Source organism: Rissa tridactyla, chromosome 2, assembly GCF_028500815.1.
Source record: "Rissa tridactyla isolate bRisTri1 chromosome 2, bRisTri1.patW.cur.20221130, whole genome shotgun sequence".
NCBI lineage: Eukaryota > Metazoa > Chordata > Aves > Charadriiformes > Laridae > Rissa > Rissa tridactyla.
Window position 1 is genome coordinate 162541486 of NC_071467.1, and position 20739 is coordinate 162562224.

Here is a 20739-nt window from a genome sequence, read left to right on the forward strand (position 1 = left end):
TACGTGACAATCCTCTTGTTGGCACGTTCCCTAATTGACTAAATGCACATGGCATGAATCCAGGGGTTCAACTCAGTTGCTCATATAGGAACATCAGGTGCCACGTAAGTGCTGTGGATATCCTTCCTAGGCTCCAGCTGTTCCAAAACGCTTTCCCATAGGTCCAATATCATCCGCACACTCAGCTAGGATGTCTTGGGCACCGAAGGACATCTCAGATGGCACTGAATGCTTTTATGTAGGCAACCGAGCTGAACCCTGGATGTCAGAGTAGATCTAAATGACCAAAGCACTGACAGTAGGATTCAGCTTACAGGCTAATTAACCTAATTGTATGCATAGTGGGTGTCAACACTACCATTGTAGCCAACAGACATCCAGTTAGTATGTGCTAGAGAGCATTCTGCAGACCAAAGTAGGTGTCCGTTTTAGGGAGAGCTGAATACTTCTCTGGACTCCATTGGCTGGATAGATGAGGTAGGATTCAGTTGCCTAAACGTGGGCGCATAGGGTAGCCATGCCATCCAAGCAGGCCAGGCTGGTGTGACCAGACTTACAAGAGACTACACTTCTTGAGTGACACCTGGAGGTGAGGAAAAACACTCTACACCACCCACAGTGACACTAGACATATATATTCTAGTGACTGACTTCCAGCTCAGATTTCCATTGACTGAAAAGAGAGTTCAGACCATAGCTTACATACTGACATTCAATTTAAGGGTCCTAATCTGTGAGCTGAATCCCACCCAGAATGTAAAATTGAAGCAAAATTTAGACGTGATTCAAAAGCACCATTGTTTCTTTGCAATTAAATGCAAACCCTAAACTGCCATGGTACTTTGTTTAATACTCCGGTAGCTTAAATCCTATTTCCCCTCACATCTCCTCCCACCTGTTCTCCCAGGGATGATCCACAGACAGTAAGATGTTATTAATATCAAGTGGTAGGTAATCTTTTCAAGGCTGGTCTCAAGTTGAAGTCTTGCTTATAAGCCAGTAAGCAGGAATCACTACTCAAAGGACACATCAGAAAAGCTTTTAAGAGTAGTCTGTATTTTGACAGAAACTACAATTTCTATCCCTGCTGTATTCTTCATCCACTGGAAGAGCATTTACCTTTCCCCATAAGTATTTTGCTGGCAGCAGTGTCTGGTTAAAAAGTTTGCTGGTTGCTTTGGCAGGAACTCCAGTGTAAATTTCAGTGAATACTAGATGACTAGATATCAGGCACGCTTGGGGGGTCTGAACTTCAACAAAAACAGGAAGGTGACTGGAAATAAACACACAGATGGTCTATTGTTATGGTTAATGAAATGCGCTCGACATACAACAGCATGCTGGAAAGAATGATGATTATGTTTATTTAGCAATATTAGTGATCGGATAGTTCATTAATAGGTTACACAACCCCGCTCTGAGTTCCTGATACATATTTTTGGTACAGGAGATAAAACTACCTAAAGTGAAAATCACATGTGAATCTCAGAAAAAAAAAAAAACAAAGCAGAATGCCACTTTTCCCCCTTACCTTCCTTCTCCATTTTCTACCTCTAGTTCTAATACTGTCTGGAGACGCTGGCACAGCAACGATGTGAACTGAACTGACACACTGCATATACCCAAAGGAGGTATTTCTCCAGCAGATGGTTGAATGGTAAAGGGAGATACCTAGAAGAGGAGAGAGGAAACAGAAATTTCTTGGACACCTACAAAGCAAGTGTAAAATGCTGCAGCCACACAATCTGATTAAGACTTGCATGTACCTAGTTCTTCCTCACACACGTCCTTTTTCTCTGCCCCTGGAGTCCCACCTGGATTGATTTCAGTAAGCGCAGTTTTCCTTCTATAGGGACAGCTAATAAAAAGGCAATGACTTAACGGAACAGTAGTCAGAGCCAAGGGCATAAGAGGGATGCCTGTGCTTGGAGTGAGGGGGAATGTGAAGGAGCACCAGTCAGCAGCAGTAGCAGTGTCTCCTCCCAAGTGGAGGGGCTGAGCAGCAGCAATGCAACGTGCCACACACTGGGGAGATTCTCGGACAGAAAGTCGAGAAAGGAGGGCTGGAGCAGTGGAATGAGAAAGAGCACCAGTGTGGGGTCGGAGCTGGAGAGTTTCAGGAAAGGAAAGGGGTGGCTCTTACGCAGGAGGAATGGAGCACTTGATCTAGGATCTTCACTGGGACATGAATGGGCTCCAGGATGACAAATTCAAGAGATTAAGTCTCAAATCTCTCTGGGGTTCTGGGAATTGTTGGGAATGGCAGGGGACAAAGGAATAACAGTGAGATGTAAGGGCTTGAGGACTCTGAAGACAGGGTCTCCTCCAGGGCACCCCTATCCCTAATCAGGCACTTAATTGGAATTATTCTGAGGGAAAAGTTATAGACATACACACACAACTGTTTTGCAAGGCTGACATAACCACCACTCATAAATCTTTTCTTTTTGCCATCAACTTTCACCCAAAGTTGGTGAGATGTCTACATGATACACAGAAAAGAAAACAAAGCTCAAGAACTCATGAGGATACAGTACAACTTCTCTCAGGTTTCCATCTCCTGATGGTCAATGGAAAGCTCCTCCTTAACAACCCCTCTCTCCATTGCAAAACCGACAGTCTCTCCAGAAAAACAGAACATCTGAACAGCTTTTGGACCAATTTTGCCACGAAACAAGTGAACTCAATTCCTTGCATGGGCAATTATGTAAAGAGGCCTACAAGCAGAATTTGGCTTTTCATTACAACAATAAAGCACTTACCCCAGAGTCTGGATTTCCTCACTTCCCTTTAATGCGTAACACCAAGGAGAAACCTAGGTACAAAGCCCGTTGTGTGCCACAAATAATCGAAATAAGTATTTTGCCTTCTTTCTTTTTTTTTTTTTTAATTTTAGGAATATGTGATGGTCCGCAGATAGCAGCTCCCACTCAATTCTTTGCCACCAGTATTACCTCCAAGCTGCTTTAGTTATTTCATATTAAACGCTGAAATGAGCTCTGAAGATATAAGATATAGATATATATCTTATCTGAAGATATAAGATATAAGACTAAACAACAGTTTCAGTATTCGTTGTGATAAGAAGTTATTTTGGGACACACCTCTGTGTTTCAAAGCTATTGTTTAAAGCAAAAGGGCCCAATTCAGTAGGTGCTGAGATTCTTGTCCAAGATGCTGGTGTGGGTGTGTGGGAGGAGTGTTTAGCAGCCTCAGTTCTGATAAAGTCTTTCCCTCTTATTTATATCAGCAGCAGCTGATATAAATTTCCCGTCATACAGGAAATACTCCGTGTCTCTTTGGATCAGGCTGGCAGGGGATTTGTAATAAATAGAAATGGAGAAAAGTTGCAAAGAAGCATTTAATCTCAAAAGAATTTGAGCACTTATGGAACTGTGCAGAACCAGTTTCGTAACAAGTCAGAGAAACTGTAACTTTTGATATCTGGAATGAATATTACAACTCATAAGACTAAGGAAGAAATAGCTAAAGAGGGAGCATAGCCAGCTATAGCAGTGACTTACCTCTTCATTCCTTTCAGCTAGACAAACCTGGCTTTCTTGCATTCTCCATCGTGCTGGCAGCTGACACAGATTTTTAATCTCAAAGGTTCTTAACACGCTCTCACCTTGCTTAGTCAAACCTAACTGGAGTGAAGGAACATCAATACAAAGAAGTGGACCCTAGGACACCAGGAAACAGACGTCAGAATGGACACTTCTGCCAAACCTGCCTAATTAAGAAGCATACATTATTTAAGATTAACATTCAATTTCACGGAGAATAGGAGAAAGCAAATGCATTGTGTGTAATGCAGAAAAATTCTTATTGTCATGGGAGTATCAACATTGCCTCAATAGTTACTACACAGCAAAACCACCTCCCTCCTATTTGTAACTGCTTTAGATTTGTCATGCCTTTGAGAGGCAAAAACCTTTATACGGACAATGGCCAGGCTGCACAGCTAGTCATCCCACAACACTGCACTGTTCTTTACCTTAAAAGCAGCCTCAACATGCAGCACAACAGGCTCTGGACAGTGTTCAATTTTACACCGCAGGTCACGGCTGATACACCCAGGTTCGCTTCCAGTAATTGCCAGTTCAAATTCACAGCATTTATTCATATCTAGAAAAGAAAAAATCAGGGTCCCGTCTTAGCTGTTTGCAAAGAAACCACCTGCTGCAAGCCTGTGATTGAAGCTCCTGGAAGCAAATTAAGTCTCCTGCTGGCTGCAGTGGGCTGGGGATCAGGTCTTGTTTTGCAGCTTGCATTACAGCGCTCTGTGACTTTTCTCTTCCACTCATACCAATTTAAATATTTCTGTCATTAATTGATGCTTGCAAGTCACAGAAAATTTACCTATGATGCCAGTATGAGGTTCAACTTCCATGATGTCACAGGGCATTATTTTCTCCCATGTGTACTGGATCAGTGATTTGCTGTTATTCCACATCTAAAACCATTAAAATCAATGAGACAATTAATGCACTTTAAGCTTTCATAGCAACAAGCCAATTTGCTGAGAGTACCGATGCACTGCAAACCAGGCATTGCAAGTCTTACATCACATACTTTGCAATAGTGACTTTGCAACCATATCCTGATCACCACTAAAGATTACAACCTACTAATACAGCTCAAATCTAGCTACAACATACTCTATGGTCACCTGAATCTTGAAATAAATAGAGCATGGTAAGAGTGGAAAGGCATAGAACTAACCTCTGACTTGAACAGTACTAACCCAATGCCATGCACTAACTACTGTTATTTTCATGATAATGCTGTGTCTTCCCTCTCCTTTCTCCTCTGTGATGCAAAACAAGGACAAGAAGAAGTAGGATTTACCTGACTGTATTTCAGGTATCTGCAAAACAGATAAGAGCTCTACATATGACCTCATCTCCTAGGAATTCTCCTTTCTGAATATACAGCCAGTTAGACAATGCTGGGACCAATTTCTCTGACCTATTTTAGCCTGTGGGACGAGATGAATCACCCTCTGGATGCTGCCAACCAGATCTCCAAGGACTCTAAGGGAAGTCTAGAGCAGGTAGCTCAGATGTGGAGATCTATGCTGAAAGCACCATATTTAGTCAGGTGAACTCAGTGGCTACCTTCACACTAGTGAAGGTGTTACGTGAAACCTAAAGAAAATCCATTAACCATTCTTTTCAAGAACTGTATCATATTTGAAGCATTTTATGCTTTTTCCCATATTTCAAAAAACGTTACAAAACTTCAAAGCTAAGCTTAAACTTCAAATCCTTTTTTGAAAGAAGACTTTTTTTTTACCCAAGGATCTGTTTGTGAGGGAGATGGAAGCTCTTGAAATCTTTGGCCTGCTCTTCAGATCTATTCAAACATTATTTCTTAATTACAGCAAATAACTTTATTCTCTGAAGCACAATTATCTCTAAGCACAGTTTAAACTCTTATCTTTTTAAGACTAATAAAAAGAATTGGAAACTGTGAGGAATGTCATTATATTATCAGTAAGTGACTTAATTACCTATACCACACATGTAGCCATACTGCGTTACTGGAAAGTAAGAAATGGCTGTCTTAAGCTGAAAAAGACCTTATAGGAAGAAAAAGCATAAAACTAAATGCTGATTTAGCAGTATCTTTAAGAAAAAAATGGAAAGACCATTAACTGGGAAATGTCTTCCTGCCTTGCTCTTGCTAACAGGCCTGTTTTTCCCAAGTAAGTCTAAGAACAAAAGGATCCTGATCTGTAGTGAAGAGGACGCTGCGTGAGCGGACAATCGCAGCAGCAGTCTGTCCCATAATGGTCAAACAGAAATTATCACAACTGCAGGAAAGAATAAGGTCTCGTAAGCTGCAGCATGACTTTTGTAGCTCTTCTGTGCTTGCTGTAGTTCTTTGCATGAACAGTGCCTCTGTTACGAAGTAATTTAATCATCCATTGGCTATTCCTCCCAACTGGAAAACTTTTACACTACAGGAGTGACAAAGTGATAAGCAACAAGTTTCTGACTCTGACCCAGGAAAATATTTAGAAGGGTAAAACTCTCTGGTGTCAAACTTGAGAGATGAAAAAAGAACAAAAGCTGCTGCTTGGAGCGTAGGGCTAAAGAGGCTTGCTAGGGAAATTCAGTACAGACCCTCCTGGACTCATAGTCTCCTTTAAAAATATTTAAGAAAAACTAAAATACCATGGATTTTCTCATATCTTCTAGTAACACCTATGACATCTAGTGACACAAAGCACATGATAACAATGAAGCCAAAAGCAAACAAACCTTAAATGTTTTTCTGACGTTTACACCAATCAAGTTTTCTCCAGGAATGATAATGGCGTATGGTTCCAGGAGAAGGTGAAATGGTTCTGTTGATCCTTTAACTTCTATTTCTAGTGCTATTACATCCTCTGCTTTGTATGCTGGGATGTTTTGAAGCATCCCCTCTTTTACTAAACTTTGGGAGGAAATATGGTAGAATTATTAAGCATCTTAAAGCGGTGTTTAAACTGGATCCCATCTTCTAATTGCGAGATTAAAATTGAAAATCATCAAAAGTTTCTCAACTACAGACTGCCCATTTGCAGTTAGCCCAGGCTAGGGACAATTAAAAACTGGAAAAAATTATAGTTGTTCTTTAATGTATTCTAGTAGTCTCAGTCTGTTCATGAAGAAGTATGTAAGTCACAGACTGCTGTGACGAACTGTAATAACAGGAAAACCTGCTGGAAATCTCAGAAGAAAGCTGGGAAATAAATAGACAAAATGACAATATTATTTTTTCCAAGAGACACGCAGCCCTAGCTAGGGCTAAGGCATTAGGAGAGACATTAGGGTCCAGACATTAGGGGAGATCACAGCGATGCTCTTTGTACCACAATTAGTTGTGCAGATAAAGTCTTTTATATTTGTCAGTCCATCATGACCAGAAAGATGACGAATCGCAGTAACTTAATGTCATAGCATAGCTAAAATGTGGCTACACGTTCTACCAGGAAATACTGTTTCTCAGCTTACCAAGGTGATTCTGGGATGTCCCTCAGTACCATCTGAATCACACTGTGATAACTCTTCAGCTATACAGATGAAGGAGGAGAGAATTTTAATGTCAACTAATCAGTTATGTTGAGGCTTAAAAAGAGATGAAAAAGTAGTTTACATTTAAAGGATGAACAATCATCATCGGAGTTCTAAGCTCTGATAAACAATATTTAGTAACTCTAGAGTAACTAAAAGAAAACATGTTTGATTGCAAAATATTAAGCCAGATTCTGATCTCATGGTGCATGGTTCCAAGAAAAATACTCATTTTTGACATGTCTGTTATTATTTCCCTAGTATATTGCATACTACACACAAGCATCTGCACAGGCTCCCCAAATTAAGATCAGTACTGCTGTAATAACTTAAAGTTTCCTATAACAGCTCCAGGGCGTTCAGCTTAATTGACTATCAGTCTGATTTTGAGTAAGAAACACTACTTTTCTGTCATGGGAAAAGAGGATGCCTTCTATATTATAATGGGCAAAAAAAAGGAAACACAGAAGCAGGCCTTAAATTTGAAGGGCTTTGCAAAAGATTCCTTTGTTTCTAGAGAGATATTAAGTGTATATGCTAATTCAATGTATTTTTCTATTAACTAATTGAAGTATTTTAAAAGCACAGTTAGTTTCTCTTCCATACTTATTTGAGGTGTTCCTATGTACGTCAATCACCACAGCACGGGATATTCCCACTCTTGGGCTTACTTTGGATTGAGTTTCTTTAAATACAGTGAGCTCATGCTCCTTATTTACACAGACAGCAAAGCAGAAACGAAGACAACAGTCACTGGTACAGCTGCGCTCAAACATCGTTGCACCCCTTTTTACCCACAGCTGCATCCTATAATTTCTCTGCCAAAGGCTACTACTACCCCCTTAATTTGCCACACAGCTGTTCATAGGACCCATTTCAGCCCAAAAAAGCTACAGTTGGAAACAGTTTAAATAATCACTGTTTGCTAACCAAAATTATTTAGGCTGCAGCAGGTATGGGGCACACCCCCAAAGCAGCTGACTCAGCAGATGGGAAGGGTCAGGAGATTGTGGAGGAGCCGGTAATGGGAGAGTGGTAACTTTACCAGCCAGCACAGCTGCAGCTATGAGGATGCGTCTACAGTTTCAGTGTAAAATTAATTGTGTCCAATCAGTACCAAAAATGACATGAGATCAGAAACTGTCTCATATTTTGCAGTCAAAACATGTTTTCTTGTAGTAACTTTTTACATTTTGAACACTGTTTAACAGAGCATAGTACCAACTAATTAAATTTAATTCAGAAAGCTGCACAGCAAGAATTTTATGACTTGCATAAAAATACACAGCTGGAGTTTGCAGATAGGAAGGAATCACAAGCCATACCTCCTGTGGAGTGTAAGTGAGAATAAACTCATGATCAGCATGGGGAAGCAAAACTCCCTGCTCAAGATTTAGGGAGAAGGCTGACTCTGTATCTTGAGTGTATTTGAGCTTCATAAAGTCTGCAGTTTCTTCTGGTATTAATGGTTTCAGATTAGGCTTTATTATCTGCCAGTAGAAAGGAAGTTCTACGTGGCTGCAAAGAAATCAATAAACAACAAAAAGCTATAATTAAAAAAATTAGACATTTTTGAGTAAGATATTGGGAGAAGATTTGCAGTTCCTTTTTCCATGTAGGGAATTCCTCTCCTTAAAAATTACAAGGGTTAGAGTTACCAGTCTTTGTGAGCTACAAAGTTGATGAAGCAGCATAGAGTCAGAGTATATAAATTGTATAAAGAATATGCTAATATATGGAAGTAAATTATACAAATGAGCAAGATATGTTAACACTTTCTTGCCTTATTTAACTTGTCATGTAATGCAACTTCTAGGAAACTCTACGATTCTTTTTTCAAGAATCTGAGTTCAGCAGGACAATTCCTGCTGATATCAGTCTGTTTGCATTGGATCACTGCTCATGATCTACATTAACATTCTGAATTTAATCCAAGTGCAAGCTGTGGTCTTTAACGTATCAAGAAACACAGGGGCTCCAGCTAAGATCATAGCAATGGCTCTGCAACACTCTCTGTAATCCAGAAAAGGTTGCTTAACTGGGTTGCTTCAGCAGAATTGTATTCCATGGAATGCGTTCACGGGTTTTAAAACCTTGCTCCTACTGACCTCAAAAACTTTGCCTTACTAAGGGGAGGAAGGACACTGGAATTTGAAAGTGAGTGTCAACGACAGAAAACTGAACATGTACAATTTCTTGTTTCACTTTCTATAGCAGTAGAAAGTTTTCTCTTTCCTGCTTCTGTGGAGTTCAGTCTCAGGCTGTCCAACTTTGTTTCATACAAATGCTGATACCAGACGTGCAGGGACTGCTGTCATGATTATAACACAGAGAAAATGTAGAAATTGGCATAGTCACATCCTTCGTCAGTTTACAGTATCCAGTTCACTGAATCACTCTTTCTATACCCAAACAGCATTCTGTTCTGGCATTATGCATGTGTGGTTTCCAGGCCACAAAACAAACTTCCAGAAATTCAGTGTAGCAAGTAGCAATTTACGTGAACGTATCTAAAACCATCACTGACCTCCTCTCTGCTTTGATGGTCTATAGCCTCTAACTACTGCAGTCATGCACATTAGTGTACTTCTATTATCATCCAGCTGCTTTTGATCAAAATCAGGATTCTACTATGTTCAGTACAACGTAATTGCACGTAGGGACATATTCCTTGTCTTCAAATAGAGTTTATATTTAGATCTATTAGGACTCAATAGTAGGAATCATTGGAAAATTTTAATACGAGCTAGTTACGTTGGGCTCCCATTTTAATCTATGGAGATGCAGGGGAGTCCAGGATGTGTTATGTCTTGTTCTGTGGGAGATGTCCACAGTCAGAATTGCATCCTTAAAAGCATCTATTTCCCTGCACTATGAAAGGAAAAGAGTATAGGGTTTTTAGTTCAGTTGCACAAGTATACATTGTAGACCTGTAAAGTTAGATAAATCCCATCTCAATTACCCTGTTAAATATTTCCTGCAACCATCCATATTTATGAATCTTTTGCAGTTGTAGATTTATCTATACCAAGGCAAATATATTGACCTTGGCAGTGTATGAACCAAATGGTATGGCTAATGGTTGCCATAATGTTTGATTTATATATAATGTTCCTGCTCTTACAAGTATATCCTTGAACCTTAATTACTAAACTATGTGGCAGAAAGAAGCAAGGCTTCTGCACAAAGTTTATCAACAAGTGCATGAAGGTTTCTCCAGCTTGAGAGAGGATGGTCTCACAGTTGAGGTCCCTACGAGTATGTTCAGACTGCAGAGCATTACTCTATTAATAGTAGTTACATACGTAGAGTTCCTTATAACCAGTTTCTTCTCCTGGGTGGTGTGTGGGTTTTGGGGGTCAAATCGTATGAGATGCTGTGCTGTTACATCAGTAACTTCACCAGGTTCAGCTTTGCTTTCTCCACCCGTGACGAACACAAGCTCCAGAGCTATCAGCTGTCCAACCCCTTGAAGAAATAAGTAGGTATTACTGTTTACCATCTGGCTATTAACATTGTTCGTATTACTCATTAACAGCAAATGCCAGCAATGGCCATTACTGATTGTATCTGCTGTTTCCTCAAGTTTCAGAACTCCAATGTGTTAACTGTACAATATTTTCCTGATACTTATATATCAATTGAGATCTTTCTCTTCATGAACTTAACAGATTTGAATTTCAGGGGCACAATCTCAGCTCACTTACATCAGCATCGTTTCACTGAAATGAGCAGAATGTTTACAGTGGTTGATAATGTGGCTCCCAGATGTTTTGAGCAGTATCTTAAAATAAAAATAAGCAGAAAATGCACTATTCAAACATTTCCAAAGGAAATACCTATAATAAAGTGATAAAATAGACTACAAGTCAAGCCTAATGTTATAGCACTCACGATTACATCACAGGACAAGCACTAACATTTACGAGAATTTCAACTGGTTTCATTAGCTAATCCAAAGACTGCCTCTCTCTCCTGAATATACTCAACCAAGACGTGCCCTAAATTTGCTTCACACCCAAATGTATTTCTGCCCTGTTAAAGCTGATGTTTTATACTTTGTCATGTCATCTTACTGATACAAAAGCCTAAGCAATGAATTGCACCCGACTACAGGTGTTCTTTTCTGCTACTTGGTGACATTTTACATTTGGATTTTTGGCTACAGTGGGTTAAGAGCTCATTGTTTTCTGAATGCCATGTATTTCATGCACTGAGATGGAACAGTAATAATAATAATAATAAAAAAGCTTACCATTTAACACCATCGGGGGACAAAGTATGTGCTTAATCCAGTGACATTAAATCTTATCATCGCTTCAAGCCATCAACCACCACTCACATTATTTGAATATCTACAGTGTTAGAAACACGATCTCTGAAAGGTGTTAGAAACAAACCTGTGACTGTAACATCATTGACTTGGCAACTGTCACAAACAATGGTGTATATTTGCTGTGAGACTTCTGGAAAAGAAGGGAAAAACACTACCTGAAAGAGAGAAGTGAAATAGCAATGCCTGTTACTTCTTTGCAGGAAGTAATAGGCTTCGATTTGTAAATGTTCACTAAAGGACAATTCTAATGATTCATAATTAAAGCTTACATTTGCAAGAAACAGAGTGTGTCATATTCCCTTAATAGAGACCAGAAAGAAATAGGTGTTTTCTGGGTCACTAAACTTACATGTGTGTATCTGGAAGGTCACCAGACTTTGTAGTCACTGGAGATGTGAGCACTCTGCTGGGTTAGTCAGTCACATGAATTAGACCCTCAGAATCTAATCTGCCCTCGGTCACTTATTGGAGCAATGCCCCCACTGCCTGTCAAGCTACAACAGTGTGAGCAGGGCAGCTGCTGTGTGCCTTCCCCGAGCTCCACTGCAACAAAAATTGTTCAGAGGCCAAAACCTTTGGCCGTGTAATGGTTATTCTACTTCTTGTCCGTTACGGGCTGCAAACCCAACCCATGCTAAATCCATCTCCTCTTTCTGTCCTACACGTGCCTGGCCTTGCTGAAGCAATGCACCTGGGGAGGGAGAAAGGAGAAGAAACATTTCTCCTTTATCCACACCTGCCTGAACCATCCCTCTTACCAACAGCCAAGAGGCACTGGAGAAAGGAAGGGCTGGAGGACAGCCATGTTCTCCATATCGCTCTTCCTCTCCCCATAGTGATGCTGTAATAAAATGTGGCCCACATCAGAGAAAGCAGTGGTGACTACCAGTAATACACACCTACTGCAGGACCTTTTTCAGGAAAGAGCGCAGCATAAGTGAAGGATTTGTACCTGCTGCTCTTCAATGAAAGGATTTCTTTTCTCCAGATGCCCTTTTTTTTTCCCAGGAAGCTCAGAAAGGAAAAGTTCCTTGGACTCGATGCCCCAGCTGGAGTGAAATAAGGACTCCTGTGTTCTCAGATTCCTGTTTTCTCTAACAAGATTCTTTGCATCGGGAAAATCTGGCTGGTCTCTGAGTGGCTAAGCAACACTTGGAAATTTCAGTGAAAGACGCTTCAATAAGACAATTGCAATTCTTCCAACATAATTGCACAGCAAGATTTGAGCATTTTGGCTCACACAAACACAAATTTGCAAGGTCCATCCAAGGTCTTCTAAAATAATCTTGATTGCTAATGTATTTGGTAAAGTACAAATACTTTCTGTAGCAGTCGGTACTAACCTCTACTGTCGTACTCTGCCCTGGAGCTAGCTCAAAAACAGCAGGATAGATCCCAAAAGGATCTTGTATCACAAAATCAACAGTGGCAACAGCCTAAAGTGTAAAAAAAAAGAAAAAAAAAAAGAAAGACTAATAAATTGAATTGATTAGGTGGTTGTTTTTAAAATACAGGTTTACCTAAAACAAGCAGTATACTACAACATCAATGTTCTACCTTTTACAGTAATTTTTTTCCACACATGTCAAAAGTATGTGGCTTATGTATATAGCTCAATTAGAATAAATGCTCCATGCTTTTTAATGACCTTGGTGAAAGCAGGAGGGAAGACGATGTCACCAAAGGCAAATGATCGTGTTAGGAGCCCTAATATTCATATTCACAGAAGAACAGCTATGCCTGAGCACAGGAGCTCTGGCTGTTTCGCCATGCTTATGACTCACTTTGAGTTAGAACTGTAAAGCATATCAGGGGGGACAATCTGGCACACCAGCTGTCCCATTAGCCTTTTCTCCAGCACATAAAATGCCAATCTACCAGTCACACCTTATCTTTGTGCATTTCACTTAGACCCTGTTTTGTGATGGAAAGCTAAAGACAGAGCGGTACTGGAGTGGACTGCTAGGGTCTAGAGGTGCAGCAAGGTCAGTAAGCGATACCTTTGGTGGGAAGGGGGAGAAAATGAGCTCAAGCGATGCTAGAACTGATTGCATTTCTATTTGCTTTAAGGGTAAGATTAAAGTTCAAACCAGTTGCCCTTTCCCTGACCTGTGCCTGAGTTTACCTCACCACTGAGCAAAACATCTTCTTCCAGAGGCAAGCTGGAGAACAAGGAGGAGGTACAGACATCCAGAGAGATTGGTCTCGAGGACAAATGGGAACCCCTCAGAGAATGGGACAATACAGATGTCCCCAGCAAGGTCTTATGACCTCTGTGCTAATATACATGACATGGACCAGCTGGAATGGGTCCAGAAGAAGGCCACAAAAATAATCAGAGGGCTGGAGCACTTCTCCTATGAGGACAGGCTGGGAGAGTTGGGGTTGTTCAGCCCAGAGAAGAGAAGGCTCCAAGGAAACCTTCTTGTGGCCTTTTAATACTTAAAAGGGGCTTACAAGAAAGATGGGGACAGACTTTTTAGCAGGGCCTGCTGTGATAGGACAAGGGGTAATGGTTTTAAACTAAAAGAGGGAAGATTTAGACTAGATTTAAGGAAGAAATTTTTTACAATGAGGGTGGTGACACATTGGCCCAGGTTGCCCAGAGAGGTGATAGATGCCCCATCCCTGGAAACATTCAAGGTCAGGTTGGACGGGGCTCTGAGCAACCTGGTCTAGTTGAAGATGTCCCTGCTCATTGAAGGGCAGTTGGACTAGATGACTTTGAAAGTCCCTTCCAACCCAAACTATTCTATGATTCTATATCATGACTAGATCAAAGCCCTTCATGTCAAGCCATTTATACCATACCTTGTCCAATATTTCCCTTCTAATCACTCACCTTGGAATTCGGAGGTGGCCAGGCTTTCTTTGGCATTATACAGAACTTCCCAGTGCTAAATCCCTCATTTCTGCATGAAATTATCGTTACTTTTATTCCTCCAACAAGGCAGGAACCACAGTCTATAATGTGAGGCACTGCAATGAGTAACACAGAAAATCAGACTACATGGACATTGAAGGCTAGCAGCTGGCAACACCAGTTCTTGAATAACTCGTTAAAGACAACATTACTGCATATGAATATGCTGGGTGCTGCAATCCTAAAAAACCTTAAATTCTTTCAATTTGAAAGTTAAACAGTATGAGGTACATATTTCTACATTCATCTTACATGAATGGTGATTTTTACTTAAAGAGTGCATTGAATGATGACAAAGAGTAAGAGATGATTTTTAAAAAAGCTCAGTATAACAGAAAAAGTGAATTTACAAAGTATCAAAGCACGTTTCTGCAAAAGTAATCCTGGTTGTTACAGTTGAGGCTAGATATCTGAGAGGTGAATCCTGCAGATGTCATATCTGTATATAATTAATGTAAAATTTCATTAATATTAATATCATCAAACATTTATAACTAAATCGTAATTCCTTAATATTTAGGATTGGTAATTACAGTTAGTAGTTCAGGAATTGGCAAGACACAAACCTAGAAAAGTGGATCCTGCTCAATCCTCTAATACAGTGAAAAAAAATGAGCTTGATGTGGCAAGCAAAAATAATTGAGGAAAAATTTGACAGGATTATGTTTTAATAACTAATAAAGCTATTATGAGTGAAAATGGGATAGATATCAAAATGTAGAAACTGCACCGCCAAGTTTGTCAACATTTGGTTTGTGACATAAAATTGGAGACAGTCAAATAAAAAAAAGCCAAACAAGTCTGTTTAACTTTAGAGAAACCTAAGAATTGGACATTACTGACATGTTAACACTGGAGGTGGTCTTTTAGCTTGGATCGGGATCAGAAGAGGTTCTGATACTTGAGTCTCCACTAATATACGATCCTCATAATCTCCTAGATGTTCAGGAATAAACTGGACCGTATATTGGCATGTCATCCCAGGAGCAATCATTCCTCCCTTTCCTGGAAATTTTCCTTGGAAAAAAAAATATGCAGGGAATTAAAAAAATTAAAACCTCCCAAAGTTGGCATCTGTATTTATGATCACATCTCCCTCTGGAAAGGTGCCTGTAAACTCTCCCCATATATTGCCTAAGTCAAACTGATAAAAATGAATGACCACAGAAGGCCTGCCAGCGTAATCTGTACATCCATATCTTCCACTGAACATAAAGAAGATTTTTTGTCTGAAAAATGCTTCTCATAACTGAGGAAACCGAGTGAGGAGAAACTTACAGTCGTTATCCAGTTTTCCTCTGCCACAAGACAACAAGGTTTACATGGGGGAACCTAACTTCTTCGCAATATTCCTCCGATGCTGTGACAGCGATACCACAACCTCCTTTGGCAATCTATGCCAGTTCCTGGCTACCCTACTGTAAGAAAGGTGTTTTTCTTACCTTTCCTCTCACCTAATCTTCCTTGTGCCAATTGAAGTATGCTATTTCTTGCCATCTCCTAGTACTGATTTCAATGGACACTATGTCTGTTCCTAGATAAATTTTGGATAAGGGTCAATCTAGGTACTCCATGGATATATTTCAATCTAACTTCAAACATGTTAATGTTAGTTAGTCTTCTTGAATTCCCAATTCGACCATTTGAATCTGCTTATGAGTTGCACGTGAATGGTCCTAGAAACATAAGACGGCCTTCAGTCTCTAAAGAACTGAGCAGAATATTGTCCTACACAGAGCACTAGGGACAGCAGAACCAAACATAATGTCTCTGAAAATTCTTTGTTCAAGCAGATAAATTAGATCTCTTATGTGTTAACATCTTAAAGGCAGAAAAAATAACCCTTACCTGGCCCAATGGCAAACGCTGAAGTAGAGGGGGGGATAAGTCTTACGTGATGACATGTTGAAGTGATGTTCTGCAGCTCTATAGTCATCTTCATTTAAAAAGAAAATAAAATACTCCTTTGTATTTATCAACACTCATTATAATGTTTGCAGTTCCATAGTACTCTGCTAGTAGTAGCTAATTTATCATCATAACTGGCCCAAAAATCTCAGTTTATTCAATAAAGGCTGAATCAGATACTACCAAACCCAAGCAAAGACTGGTAAGAGTCCCTTTCAGTTTTCACTGGTTAGTGTGTCAGTGGCATGTGTGAAAGAATATCTTGAGGAAGCTAAAGGGTCATTAATTGAATGTAAGAAGAAACTCAGACTTTTGTTGAACTGCAGAAAGCCAACAGTGAGTGAAATGTGTAGATCATGGTAGGACATAATGCTTCTCAGTGGTCGAACGAACCCTCTCCAAAGCAGCAAGTTCTCACCTCATAAACCTGGCCAACTTCATAATCAGAAAACAAAACAGTAGGTGGATTGGCAAGAAACACAGGAACAAATGAGGTGTCTCTGAAAGACAAAAAAAAAGGAGACATTATCTTACTGCCTAGTTCTATAAATACTGATAAAATAAGAAATTGCAAAATGTACCCTTTGGCAAAAACAAAATGTCGCACAGACATACTTTGTTTCCTATGAGACCACACAGACATTTAGCTCAAAATATCTACATGTAAATCCACAGCAATTCTATAGTGGATCTCTCTGTGTGCTCCAGATCAGAATCAATAAATTGTATATACTGCATACCCTTTATTATCTTCTGCTTTTCTTCTGGCTATAGTTTGTTCCACCTTTTCTTGAGAAATGACAAGAGATTTGCCTCCATGAAGAGAATTTGGTGGGAAAAAGCGGGGGTTCTTCAAGTAATTCTGTCTTTTCTCAAGTTTGGCAAGGTAAGCACGCTCTCTTTCTTCCTCTGCTTTGCACTTACTATCTTTCCAGGCTACCTTCTGTGAGGCATCAGTTTTCTTTGAAAAACAAAGACCATGGTGCAAAATTAAACACGACAATTTTGGGGAGAATGGCTAAGGTATCTGTACGTATCTAATTAAAGCTATACAGCATTGAAAATTCATATAGAAATATTGTATTTCTCTTTTCTTAACAGATCAAAAAAACCCAAGTACTGGAGTCAAATCTGCACTGATATTTACCCTTTGTTAGAGGAACAGCAATAGGCCCTACAGTTCTGACAGACTAAAACAAACAAATCTCTAAAATGTACCTTACGTGTCTTTTTAGTCTGGTAGCTAGACTCTGGAGTTGAAGGCCAAGTTAATGTGCATAAAGACACACTTGGCAGACTACCAGGTATTTTCTGTAGGTGTGCAATCCCTGCAGGCATCTGGTCCCGTGAGCCTGAAGAAACATGCTGTTTAAAACTAAACGTCTCTCTGATGTAGCCAGGTTCTGTTTTTCCTGCAATTCAAAGAAAAATTTAATTCTCTAAGAGAAAAACATGAATTATAAGCATCTGTTCTAAGTGTAGGTGTATGAATTTATTGTAGGTTTTTTTAATGGAAAAAATACATTTTAAATCATCTAGAATTTAATATATGTTTATAATTTATTTTGCACAAATGAAGCTTATTACTTTAATAAGAAAGCTTTTAGAAATATTAATTAAACAAGCTACACACAAAGAAAGTTATAATACTTTTAGAAAGCTCTGTTACTCTTCCAAGTGAGCAGAACTTAGAATGTTCTGTTCAGTTTACAAAAAGACCTGTAAGATGGACTTATGACAGTCAGAAAAGTGACATAAACAGGATGTACCATCTAGTCCCATCTTCCTATAGTTACACAACAAAATTGATACCTCAGAGAAAACCCTGAGATGTTAGATTTTTGGCTTTGTTTGGAATTACAATGGAAGAAAAACCCTGAATCTTGGAATTTGTGACTAAATTGACTGCTCTGAAACGTTTGTTTCCACTTGACTGAAAAATTTCATTTTAATGATACTGAAACCTTTCACCTTGGTTCGCACATGAGTAAAAGAAGTAAGAAGTCTTGACATTGCCCAAAAGATCTTCATTTGCAAATTAAACCAATATATCATAGAATCATAGAATTGTTAGGGTTGGAAGGGACCTTAAAGATCATCCTGTTCCAACCCCCCTGCCATAGGCAGGGACATCTCCCACTAGATCAGGTTGGCCTTAAAAACTTCCAGGGGTGGGGCTTCCACCACCTCTCTGGGCAACCTGTCCAGCCTGGCCTTAAAAACTTCCAGGGGTGGGGCTTCCACCACCTCTCTGGGCAACCTGTTCCAGTGTCTCACCATTTCCAGAACTGGAAAATTTTAAACCCAAAATAAAGAATACAACTTTATTTCACTGAAAAGTTTTTACTTTACTGTAACCACTTCCCTTTTCTGTATACAAGATGTAGTTGCAGCTTTGTGCTAATGAAAATGAATACAGGCAGAGCAGTCACAATTAATATTGTTTTTGTGTCAGATGGAAAGAACTGTAAACAAATGTGCGACCACCATTAAATTTCATAATTAAGCACATTTAACGTCGATCACTTTTAAGTTATCAATTTTATTTTGACAATGTTCCTTTAGCGGAATTTTATGCTTGTAATACTAGAGTCCCTTCTGCTTTGGTAGAAAACTATAAAAATATACTCAGATCTGCTACATCCTCCAATGCTTCAATTCTTAGAGAGTGTTTTAAAAAGTCTAAATTATTCTCTGCTTTAAAAGTTACCTTTTGGTGCTCTAGTAACAGGTAATTTATCAGTGATGTAATCATCAGGGCAGGTTAAATGATTTTTTCTGAGAAGTTCATTATCCACAATCCACCTAAAAGAGGATGCCACTGCAACAGTAAAACAAACAAACAAACAAAACAACAAAAAAAAACCAATAAAAAAGCGCAAAAGCTTAGCCCCTTAACGATGCACTGTCTTGATCAATCCAAAGTAATGTTGTCCTTGTAACTCATCACTGTCAGGTAATATATTTGGATAAAGAAACAGTCTGGTATTTTAATCCCAGGACTTGGACATGCATCTCCACAATTCTAAATTCAGTTCAAACCCAGCTATGTAGCCACTGGAGAAACAACCTCTTTGTTGCTGCTATATATCAAGGTACGTATGCTTGTAATAAAAGTTAGGTGGTAAGTCATTAATTGCAAATTTACTTTGAAAATGACCTAGTTGTTTAGTTCCTTACAGTGTTGCACAGATGTTACCTACCTGCATCTCTGCACAAAATCCTTCAAAGCTGCTCAACTGATGTAAAGCCAAACAAAAACCTCACTGAGTCTAGTGTCAGTCCTACCTTCCTACCAGAAGAAAGTTACATTCGTCTCCAGGTACCATAAACACGTACTGGGAAGAGACAGTATTTCCAGAATCCTCACCTGACGGCAATCCCATTTTGTGGAAATCTTCCCCCGCATCTGCCTTCATCACATTTAGGGCCCTTTCTTCTTCAGCTTTTGCTCGATCCTGGGCCTGTATGATGTTCTCTTCTACCATATCAGCTTCTGTCAATCGGCACTTATATTCAGCAAGAAGCTGTCATGGGCACAGGTGAACGTAGAGAAATTAGTCTGATTTGAGCTGTCACAAATTATTAAAGATCTCCTTGCAGATAAATGTTTTCTATTTGCCTTTGAAAGGTAAATGGATAGCTTGGTAAAAAACCATCATTACTCTACAAGCACAAACTGGCCTGCTAAAACACCGTCATTCCTATCATTTAACTTGTGCTGGGTAAGAAGCACTGCCCAAGAAAAATGTGTGAAAGACGAGAAAACTCTCTCAGGACAAGAGAAATGTCTGTCTTTTACCTTCTGTGGGACAGTAGCAATGGCACTGTATTTTGCCTAGAAATGTAGGATTAAATTAAAGGGAATGTTCCCTCCTAGTTACTAGGAAGGTTTCTAAAACTCCAGAATATCCCAATAGTGATACTTCACTTCTCCTGACACATTTTGAATCACTCTGCCCACTGTGGTAAGTGCTTTACAAGCACAACTCAAAAAGAAAAATCCTGCCTGAAAGAGGTATCAATGTAAATTAAAGAGAGAAGATAGCAGAGGCGCAGAGACACACAAGACCAACCCCAAGAGAAACTGATAGACTGGTCTCAAGAACATCTGTAGCCTAATTGAGCTTTCTGTAGAACTTTTATGTAACAAGGTTTAATCTTTTGGCTCATTTAATAGAATTTAATAATTCATTTAATAGAATTAAATAATTCCATTTATTTTTTTTTAAATACAAAGGGTAGGATGCATCTCAGCTAAAATGAGATGCTTCCTCCTGTCCTGCTCATTCTGGGATCCCTCCACTGTCACTGGAATCCAGGATACGATCCTGTTCCATGACAAAGTTGCTACCTAAAATAGATCGGATGGATCGTGCGTTAAAAGTGCCTGGTTTGATTTTTTTTTCCTTTTTCTGATGATACAGAGAGCCTTGGGTGACTAGTTCAGCTGTAACGTACATGTTACAGATATGCAGTGTTAATTGAAATGAACCTTATCCAAGCAG

The 20739-nt window shown here is 39.4% G+C and overlaps 1 protein-coding gene across 1 annotated transcript in view; it reads right to left on the bottom strand.

Moving 5' to 3' along the window:
- DLEC1 (DLEC1 cilia and flagella associated protein) overlaps positions 1-19644 on the bottom strand; it is a 37896-nt gene extending 18252 nt beyond the window's left edge. Inside the window, exons 1-19 of the mRNA XM_054191993.1 lie at positions 19602-19644; positions 18942-19052; positions 17450-17643; positions 16972-17192; positions 16650-16731; positions 16172-16259; positions 15167-15340; positions 14243-14379; positions 12744-12836; positions 11465-11555; positions 10370-10532; positions 8390-8582; positions 7005-7063; positions 6270-6444; positions 4363-4456; positions 3998-4128; positions 3525-3683; positions 1532-1671; positions 1120-1273 (exon numbers count right to left, since the gene is read on the bottom strand). Of these exons, the coding sequence (XP_054047968.1) occupies positions 1120-1273; positions 1532-1671; positions 3525-3683; positions 3998-4128; positions 4363-4456; positions 6270-6444; positions 7005-7063; positions 8390-8582; positions 10370-10532; positions 11465-11555; positions 12744-12836; positions 14243-14379; positions 15167-15340; positions 16172-16259; positions 16650-16731; positions 16972-17192; positions 17450-17643; positions 18942-19052; positions 19602-19617 (2475 nt within the window). The 5' untranslated portion in view covers positions 19618-19644. The remainder of the gene's footprint in view (positions 1-1119; positions 1274-1531; positions 1672-3524; positions 3684-3997; positions 4129-4362; positions 4457-6269; positions 6445-7004; positions 7064-8389; positions 8583-10369; positions 10533-11464; positions 11556-12743; positions 12837-14242; positions 14380-15166; positions 15341-16171; positions 16260-16649; positions 16732-16971; positions 17193-17449; positions 17644-18941; positions 19053-19601) is intronic.
- Positions 19645-20739: the final 1095 nt, after the last annotated feature.